Source organism: Nerophis lumbriciformis, linkage group LG21, assembly GCF_033978685.3.
Source record: "Nerophis lumbriciformis linkage group LG21, RoL_Nlum_v2.1, whole genome shotgun sequence".
In the NCBI taxonomy this organism is placed as follows: Eukaryota; Metazoa; Chordata; class Actinopteri; order Syngnathiformes; family Syngnathidae; genus Nerophis; species Nerophis lumbriciformis.
Window position 1 is genome coordinate 21,180,421 of NC_084568.2, and position 10,282 is coordinate 21,190,702.

The following is a 10,282-nucleotide window of genomic DNA, read 5'->3' on the forward strand; positions in this document are numbered from 1 at the left end:
AGAAGTCTCTCTGACAGACCAAAAGTAGTTTTTGCTCGCAGTAATCAATAGAATATAAATAAATACAAGTAGGGATCGGATTGAAAGTGTTACTATTATTATGTCCGTGAAAAGAAGAAGGTAAATGCTAAAAAGTGCTTGCAGCTGCTTTGTTAGGAGCATAGAATGTTGCACTCCTGTTCATGTTTTATAGGAACTAGTGTGTGGGTGTGACTTGCATAAAACACTCATTTCCTTCCTGGATAACTCATGTCATGTTTTGCATTGATGCGATGAGACTTGGATCAACATGATCGTGGGTTTCCTTGTGGTTCTGAGCACTCTCATCCCAGGTGAGTTTCGCTTCTGGTCCACTGACCCCGAAGGTGGTCCTGATTGAAAGGGCGCACATGTATGTAGGGATGATGTTTGATAAGAAATTATCGAGTTCGAGCCTATTATCGAATCCTCTTATCGAACCGATTCCTTATCGATTCTCTTAACGAGTCCAGATAGGTTGTTGTGTATGGAAAAAAAACACACAATATTTGGTTTAACAAAAGCTCACTGTTATTATATAAGAAAATAAGAAAATCTAATAAATAAATAAATATTGACTGTTACCCCCCTAAAAAAATAAAATACAATAAAATAAATAAATATTGACTGTTGTTACCCAAAGTATATTAAGTGGGATTTTTCAGAAAAACAAATATATACAGTAACACAAAAACAACCTGTCTCTGTGATCACTATAGGTATATAAATAATAATATAGTGTTAAATAAAATCAGTAACTTGGGCACAAAACTTAAAATAATACAGCTCTCCAAAAAGGGCACTTCTGCTGCTATTTGACAGAGGTGGGACCAAGTCATTGCTTTGCAAGTCACAAGTAAGTCTCAAGTCTTTGCCCTCAAGTCCGAGTCAAGTCCCGAGTCAAGACAGGGCAAGTCCGAGTCAAGTCCAAAGTCAAGACTGGAAAGTCTCAAGTCAAGTCCCAAGTCCTGCATTTTGAGTTTCGAGTCCTTTCAAGTCGTTTAACCACAGACTAATATATTTACACAGATTGTGTATGCTTTTAAAACGCTGTATTTATTTATTAAAACAAGTGCATTTGAAATTGCAGGGAAAAAGATAGTGCTGACATTGCACTTCAAAATAGCACTATTAACCAGTCATTTTAAACATGTAACTCATTCCTCTACAGAATAAACACATTTGAAAAAAACAAGTGCAACTGTACTTATTTGCACAAAAGTGTTAACATTGTATTTCAATGGCATATTGCATTGTAACTAGTTCCACAGCAGTTTATATCCTGTTCTTACCTTATCTCATTGATCTCATCTCATACTGTATGTGTGTTTATGTGTGCGTACACATGAAAAACATAATAAATATATGAACATAACAATGAACAGAGTTGTACTTTTTAGATGTCAGGACCCTATGCAATATGTACACATATTCTTAATATAGTATACATTTTAACTGACCTTTATTTGACTATGTTTGTCTTTTTGTAGGTGGCTAAAATACGCGGTGCTGCTGACCACCGTCTAACGTTACGTTACTGTGTGTGATACATTGACTAACGTAATGTTACTGTGTGTGATACATTGACTAACGTAATGTTACTGTGTGTGATACATTGACTAACGTTACGTTACTGTGTGTGATACATTGACTAACGTTACGTTACTGTGTGTGATGCATTGACTAACGTTACGTTACTGTGTGTGATACATTGTCTAACGTAACGTTATGTGTAGGTACCTCATGCAACCCTGCTTAAAAAAAAATCACTTGACAAAAAGTATGAATAAGGTAGCAAACTGCAGTGGACGCAACAGATTGCCGTGTTTGCAATGACGTTATAACCATAGACATCTTATAAGTAGTTGGTTGCTGTGACGTGAGCAATTTGGCCGCCATCTTGAAGTGGTGATGAGGAGCCGGCGAGCAGCCTAAACTGACAGTTGACAGGTAGAAAACAAAGATGCCGGGCTGGTGTTCAGCGTTTTCCTGCTCAAATGAGCGGACTGTTGAAAATAGGAATCGGGGGATTACTTTTCACAAGTAAGATTTAACATTAACGTACTATTGGTTGTATCTTATGAAAATAATATTACCACAGAGTTGAGAAGGATCAAAGATCTTCAATATTTGTATGTGAAAATCACAAAGAAATCTTCTGGGGGAGGATGACCCCCGTACAGGGGTTTGGTTTACAAACTTTCAGCCCCACCTAAAACAAAATTCACCAGCCGCCACTGATTATGATGCATTCTCATTTTAGGCAAAGTATAAGACAATACTTTCTTAACAGTATAATTGTAACCAGGAATAAGTCTTCAAGTAACAATATTCAAATACTAACATTGTTGGGTAAAACAGAATTTGGTTTTATTCTGAATTCAGTGAAACAGATTGGTGGTTTTAGCTGATATGAGGACTTTCAGGTGTTTATATATGTTTAAGTATATGGCAGACGCTTTTATCCAAAGCGACTTACATAAAATAATACATATAAAACAATCACTGCAAACATTATCATTTAAGGGAAGAATGTAATAGAAAATATCAATACATAGTGTCAAGACAGAATAAACTCTCTTCTGCTGAAGCAACAGAGATACAGTCTATAGGTCCCTAAGATATATAGATATCTAATGTATTCATACATTGTTTATGTAGGATATACGCATGTATATATAACCTAATCATATTGTTTCTTCAATTTAAAAATAGTTTACCGTTTTTTCCCCCCTTCTCTGGGATTATATTCCCAGTTTTGATCTCGGACGTCTGGTCACTTATAGCGTATAAGAATATTATATTACTGATAAGCAAACAATGAATAATAAAACACGCCAAAACATGTGTCTGTTATCATAGCTACACGTATGACAAAAAAGGGGGGTGAAAATCAGTGGTATTCAGTGAGGTAAGATGAATTAAATGCGCTGACAGTTCATTGCTCCTGCTAAATGAATTGCACTGATCACCACTCCAAGATGGCGGCCCCGCGCCTCGTCTGCGCCAGTAGGCAGTAGCACTCCATGTTGCGTTTACTTATAAGATGTCTACGGTTACAACGTTAGCAGTGAGTTTGCAGCCTCACTGATTTAACTACACAGCAAATAAAAGTCACGTTACTTAGCCAATAAACGTTATCTTACATTAAAAACTTACCCTTCTTTGTGCAACTTCAAATGTCGAACGAAGTTGGAAGTTGTTGCGTCTCCGTCTGTAATATCAGAACTGCGTGATTTGCATACGGCAATTCGTTTTTTGTTGACCAAGTCGTAGTTTTTATACCCGAACGAAACCAACTTTGGCATAATTGTTTATCACTGGCACGTTGTTTGACAACTCTTGTTCAGTGGTTGTACTGCAATTTGATTGGATGAATGCTGCGTGATGAAAACAACGTAGATCTACTTTGATTGGCTGTTGTACTGACAGCACACCAGCTGACAGGAACAACACGCTGAGAGACACAGAAAAAAGAAAATGAAAAATACGGAGCGCTCCCAAATAACTTTTTAAGATTTGGATTTTGGGGAAAGTAGCAAGTCATGTCAAGTCAAAAGGCTCAAGTCCAAGTGAAGTCACAAGTCATTGATGTTAAAGTCTAAGTCGAGTTGCAAGTCTCTTTACATTTTGTCAAGTCGAGTCTAAAGTCATCAAATTCATGACTCGAGTCTGACTCGAGTCCAAGTCATGTGACTCGAGTCCACACCTCTGCTATTTGACATAACTGTTTGTTATGATGCTTTGACATTTTTGCACTTTATTTCTTTATTGAAAGAAAATTCTATGAAGAGAAAAGTTGTTTGCAAATGTGGTTACAATGCTAAAAAAAATGAAAAGTTAAAGCTAAAAAAAGAAATACACTTTATTGAGTTAACATTATTTCTTTATAGGGGGAAAGATGTGATGTTATGAGCTAGGGAATATAACAACTACACTACCCAGCATGTAACGGGAGCGACGAGCATGCGCGGTAGCCCCGAAAAGTGTTGTTGCATGTCGCCACCCGGCAGCTAAGAATGAGGTTATGAGCACGCTGTGAAAGTAAACGTGAAGAACTCAGCCAACACGCCTCGTCTGCATTATATATAATTAGACAGACAACACATATACAGTGTGATTTTGTTTTGTTTACAAGGAAAGAAAAACAAAAGTTAAAAAAGGGAGATCATGTCATATATGTTGTATGTGCTGTGGTTGCTCTAAGAACGTTGCGACAGCTGCCGTAAAAGAGGTGCGTTGCTAGCCTGGTTGCTATGTTTACGGTTGGTCGTAAAAGTGTTCGTCACGTGTTTGTACCCTGCTCAAATCTCTCAGTAAAGTTATTCATTGGATTATACCTTTTGTTTTGAACTTTATTACACCTTGGAGCGCTTTTTCCGGTCCATTGTTTTTCCTGCTTTCCCTATCTGCGCCTAATGACTGAGCTACGTGACGTAATTTCTTGTGATGTCCCACGGGGCATTTCTGGTCGGGACGGGATTCGTTCCGAGGGATTCGAATAAAGAACCAACTCTTTTTCTTTACTATAGAAGTCTCGATAACGGGTACCGGTTCTCAAAAAGGGATTCGAGTCCGAGGACTCGGTTCTTTTCTTATCGAACAACCGGGAAAACCGGTTTCGAGTATCATCCCTACATGTATGTATGTATGTATGTATGCGTCCTACATATGTTTAACATTACATTACACATGCGGGACAAGCGGTAGAAAATGGATGGATGAATGGATGCTTCACCGATGAGAGAATTTGGCGATCACCGTTTTGTTCTACTACTTTCAGTGGTCCTTGAACTCACCGTAGTTTGTTTACATGTACGACTTTCTCTTTTTGCGGCTCCAGATAGAAGTTTTTTTGTTTTTTTTGGTCCAATATGGCTCTTTCAACATTTTGGGTTGCCGACCCCTGGGTTAGGCTATCCCCGTGCAACCAGAATGAGCTTTTCCAACCTGTAACTTATTTCAACAAGAATTAATTAATGAACTAAATAATCTATTTATTATCAAGTTACATCCACAGTGGATTAGACTGCTACATCCACCGTGCATTAGACTGTTACATGCTCAGTGCAATAGACTGTTACATCCACCGTACATTGGATTGTTACATCCACAGTGCATTAGACTCTTACATCTACAGTGCACTACACTGTTACATCCACAGTGCATTAGACTGTTACATCCACAGTGTAATAGACTGTTACATTCACAGTGGATTAGACTGTTACATCCATGGTGCATTAAATTGTTACACCTGCAGTACATTAGACTGTTACATCCACGGTGCATTAGACTGTTACATTCAAGGTGCATTAGACTGTTACATCCACGGTGCATTAAACTGTTGCACGCACACTGCATTAGACTGGTATGTCCAAAGTGCATTAGACTGTTACATCCACAGTACATTAGACTGTTACATCCATGGTGCATTAGACTGTTACATCCATGGTGCATTAGACTGTTACATCCAAGGTGCATTAGAATTTTACATCCAAGGTGCCTTAGACAGTTACATCCACTGTGCATTAGACTGTTACACCCGCAGCCCATTAGACGGTTACATCTATGGTGCATTAGACAGTTAAATCTTAAGTGCATTAGAATGTTACATCCAAGGTGCATTAGACTGTTACATCCACGATGCACTAAACTGTTACATCCACGATGCACTAAACTGTTACAGCCACAGTGTGATATGCTGTTAACAGTTTAGGCATAAACAAAAAGTTTGAAAGGAAACAGTACATTAAACTGTTACAGCCACAGTGCGATAGACTGTTAAATCTACAGTGCATTAGACATTACAGCCCCAGTGCATTGGACTGTTACATCCACGGTGCATTAGACTGTTACATCTATTGTGCATTAGACTGTTACAGCCACAGTGCATTCGACTGCTACATCCACGATGCACTAAACGGTTACATCCACGGTGCATTAGACTGTTACATCTACTTATTTAATTACTGTGACCTGTTATTTCTTAGTGGGTGAAACCTTGACTCAGTGTGCAATACGGTGTTAATACAGTGCTTTGTTTTATTCATTATTTAATTATAATGATGTCATTACTAGTCACTACTAGGGTTGTACGGTATACCGGTATTAGTATACTACCGCGATACTAATGATCATTTTCGGTACTATACTGTCTCTGAAACGTACCGGTCCACCCCCCCCCGTGGTTTGTCATAAAAAAATACAATCATGTGTGCTTACGGACTGTATCCCTGCGGACTGTATTGATCAATATTGATATATAATGTAGAAACCAGAAATATTAATAACAGAAATGAACAACCCTTTTGGGCAAATGAGTGTGAATGAGGGTAAATGGGGGAGGGGGGGTTTTTGAGTTGGGGACCACTGGTCTATGCTAAAGTGGCCCTATTGTGTGAATGTGAGTGTGAATGTTGTCTGTCTATCTGTGTTGGCCCTGTGATGAGGTGGCGACTTGTCTAGGGTGTACCCCGCCTTCCGCCCGAATGCAGCTGAGATAGGCTCCAGCACCCCCGCATCCCCAAACGGGACAAGCGGTAGAAAATGGATGGATGGATATATACCTTGACCTTGTTGACTTGTGCAGGCGGTGTCTCGGTGTCCAAGTGGAACATGGAAGTTTCCAAGGAGACTGAGGCGAGAAGAGGACAAGACGTCGTCCTCACATGCTCTTTCACTCATCCCAAGCAGGATCACTATGCCGGCAACATTACGGTCGAGTGGTCCAAACAATCCAAAACTAATTTCTTAGCGTGCTCCATCCAAAACATCTCCTCAGCGAACCTCAGGGCCTGCTCATGGTTCAGGTTCTCACTGCATGGCGACCCGCGACAAGGGGTGCTGTCACTCCTTATCCAAGGGGTCAAGCCGACCGACGAAGGCGAGTACTTGTGCCGTATAAAACTGGACTATGTGCCTCGGAGCTACAAGAACAAGATGGAGAAGAAGATGGAGCTAAAGGTCGTAGGTAAAGATTGAAATGAACATAATGGAGAAGTTTCAGGGAGTCAGCACATGTGCATCTTCCTTGTTTCCTTGCTCTCCCGGCAGAGAAGCCGGAAATCCTCAGCTTGTCATTGGTCAACGACAGCGCCCCCCAGAGGCTGCAGTGTGTCACAGCGGGCAAACCCCTGCCCAACATCACCTGGCTGTCCACCTCCAGGGGCCCCATATTACCTGATAAGGAGAAAAATGAAGGGACCCGGCTGACCAGCTGGGTCCCTTACACGGTGGGGGACCGGGTCACGTGCGCAGCGACGAGTCGATTGGGTCGGGCTGAGCGGACCCCCCAAGCCTCCATGGGGTCCTAAGCAAAATTTGATTTTGGGGCCCTCTATTTCTGCCAATAATATTGATTGTTGATCATTCACACACCTACTATAAACTCATTGCGGCTCTGGCAGTGTTGTTTACATTATCCTATTGTCAGCCTGGCATGTCTTTACAAATGACATGTCATTTATAAAGATATGGGGGTGGCCCAGTTAAGAACATAAATAATACCAATGAATGAACGAATGATGTCCAGAGTGCCACATATGGTTCCTAATCTTAAAATGTAGAAAACATTCAGCTACAAGAGTGACCTGGGGTTGAACAGTCCAAGTGATAAAGCTTTGTATTTACAGTAAAAGTGTCATCTTGTCTCATCAGTCTTGTACATATTAGTCTTTAATTACTAGTTGATATTTTTAGTTAATTGTTCATATTTAATGTTTACTTTGTACAAAGAGAGCGCAGTCTACTGAAGTTAAATTCATCAATAGTTTTCCCCTTTGAAAGACGCAAGGCAAATTCCTTCCATTTCACCATGTTGATACAATGATCTTCACTGTTTTCATGCTGTTTCAGCAGTGTACCTATGTTGACCCAATCCCGCTGTCCCTCGGCTGCCAGTTTTAAGGACTTTTTGGAAAATAATTTGCAGCAAAAGCAATAGACTGCATCTTTACTTCTTGAATAAGGTCAGCCAGCGACACTTGACTTTTTCCCCATTGACTAGCTGTCTGTAGGTATAATGATAATGAAAACTTCGGCCATCATGCCGTTTGGGGAATGAAAAGTTCTCCTTAATAGACAGTGGTCCTCTGATCACCTGCTCAGTCCTGTCTGAATCTGAGAGGAAAGAAGGCCACTCAGCTGGGTCAACTGGCGGAGCTGATGATGGTCCATGGTGTGAAGGGGACGTTGTGGTGGAAGTTGCTGAGGAAGTGACCAAAGAAAGACAATGACTAAAAAAGAAGGACCTATAAGGTCATTAAATTGCACTGTTGGACATAATTATTCATCTCAGAATGTTCTGCAGTACAATGAGCAATTATAAAGGGTGTTTTGCAGTTAACTTACTAGATAAATCAGCTGTGGTTTCAGACATGGAGGGGACAGTGGGCACAGAGGATGGAGGTGTGTGAGAGAGCACTGTAGAGGATGGAGATGGACCTATGATGAAATACATACATACATACATATATATATAGGCACACATATTAATGAGATACTTTGACTATATTAATTTCCTTTCAGGTGTAATGTTTATACTAAGAAATTAAATGTATACTGTATGGTGACAGTCTTTTCCTCACCTAATTCATCACTCACAGTTGAGCCTGAGGATGTGGACTGGCTCTGGGCTGATTCTGTGCCTCCAAAGTATTTTAACAATGCTCCTGAGTTGATGTAAAAAATAATGTTTATTTTACTCACATAAATTACCGTGCTCTGCTGCAAACAATTTGTGCAAACAACATATCTCACTAGTAACCTGATGCTAAAAACATATTGCTAGCACCGCACTAGCTAGCTAACGTCACCTAGCTAAAGCTAATTACAGCTACAAATCTCTTTTATAAACTTTTTATTACCAAGTCATGCAAACATACCTTTATCATGGCAGTTTTTCTCCTCTTCCACTTTCTTCTTCTTCCTTTTTTTCTGCACCTGAAGGATATGTCCTTTTTGGTGACATTGTTTTGCCTCTATCTGCGCTTTTGATGCCCAGTGCGCACTGGCATTGCACGCACGGCAGGCGGCAAACGTCACAGGTGCAGCAGAGGCAGCTTTACATTTAAAGAGAGGCAGGAAGAATCACTAGGCCTAGATCAGCAGCAGCACTCTGTTGACCTAAAATTGTGTTTTTGTACAATAATATATCTTTGATCATTTAGAAATCATCAGTCAGACTCGTACATGCAAAAAATAAAAAATAAGAATTTTTTGTTAATTGCCGCGGGGTCCTAAGCAAGCCTGCGATGAGGTGGCGACTTGTCCAGGGTGTACCCCGCCTTCCGCCCGATTGTAGCTGAGATAGGCTCCAGCGCCCCCGCGACCCCAAAGGGAATAAGCGGTAGAAAATGGAAGGGCCCTAAGCAAGCGCATAGTGCGCTTATGCCTTGGGCCGGCTCTGCTTTGGCGTACCACTAGATGGAGCCCACGTACCACTAGTAGTCTGAGAACTACACATTTAAAGCATTAATACAATACAATACAATATGTATTTTTTCTTACCCCATACAGTGCTGTCTACTTTTACCTCCTAATTTTATGTATTCAGCTCATTTACTCGAGTTTGTCAACCAACTTTTATGTCACTTATCATCTCATTACTTGTCATCCATGTGTTTAATTCGAAATCCTTTGTTTGAACCGGTTAAACACAGGAAGTCAGCATAATTAGTCATTGTTGGAAAACGGAACAAGGAGTAGGATTGAATCAGATGTGCTTCTACCTACTCCTTTTCAGACACCTAAAACAATGTGATGCACTGATATGTAACTTTTTAAATCATGCTTTAAACAACTCAACCGTCATTATTACCTTGATAGGAGAAGACATTTGGAGTGTGTTGTCTTCCTCGCTCTCGCTCTGTAAAGAGTACTTGGATTATTTAGTCTAGTGCGCCTTCTAGTGTTGAGAAGTGTAACCTACTACTTAACTACACGGTATGCACAACTTTATGTTATGTAAAGTTGCCTAAAAAAGACAAGCCTTTTTAATCATTGCTTTTTCACATACAGTATTAGTATTTTATTTCAAAGTTTTGACCGTCAGATTTAAATATAATAATAATTCATAGCCAAACACTAAAAAAATGTATATTTATTCTACCAATGTATTTATTCACAGTGCAATAAACATCTGTCTGTCCATTTTCATACTGTTTTGTATGTTTATGGTACAGTAGGGAAGGGATTCATATGGCCCCATTCCTGGGTGGATCTCGCGCGAGAGGAAGAAGGGCGGGTTAATCATTTTGCAATGCAG

The 10,282-nt window shown here is 40.1% G+C and overlaps 1 protein-coding gene and 1 long non-coding RNA gene across 6 annotated transcripts in view; both read right to left on the bottom strand.

Annotated features, from left to right (window-relative positions):
* LOC133620953 (sodium bicarbonate cotransporter 3-like) overlaps positions 1-9,901 on the bottom strand; it is a 56,312-nt gene extending 46,411 nt beyond the window's left edge. For 2 of the 5 annotated variants that reach the window (XM_061982644.2, XM_061982647.2), the window contains exon 1: positions 6,585-7,075. In XM_061982644.2, coding sequence (XP_061838628.1) covers positions 6,585-6,635 — 51 coding nt within the window. In that variant the 5' untranslated portion in view covers positions 6,636-7,075. Of the gene's footprint in view, positions 1-6,584; positions 7,077-9,835 lie in introns of those variants that run through there. The other 3 variants (XM_061982643.1, XM_061982641.2, XM_061982649.2) reach the window with 3 other exon arrangements.
* Positions 8,298-9,638, bottom strand: LOC133620957 (uncharacterized). Its single transcript, XR_009817590.2, has 3 exons — positions 8,901-9,638; positions 8,604-8,687; positions 8,298-8,460 (listed from the first exon to the last, which is right to left on the bottom strand). It is a non-coding gene; the product is annotated as an uncharacterized lncRNA (long non-coding RNA).
* Positions 9,902-10,282: the final 381 nt, after the last annotated feature.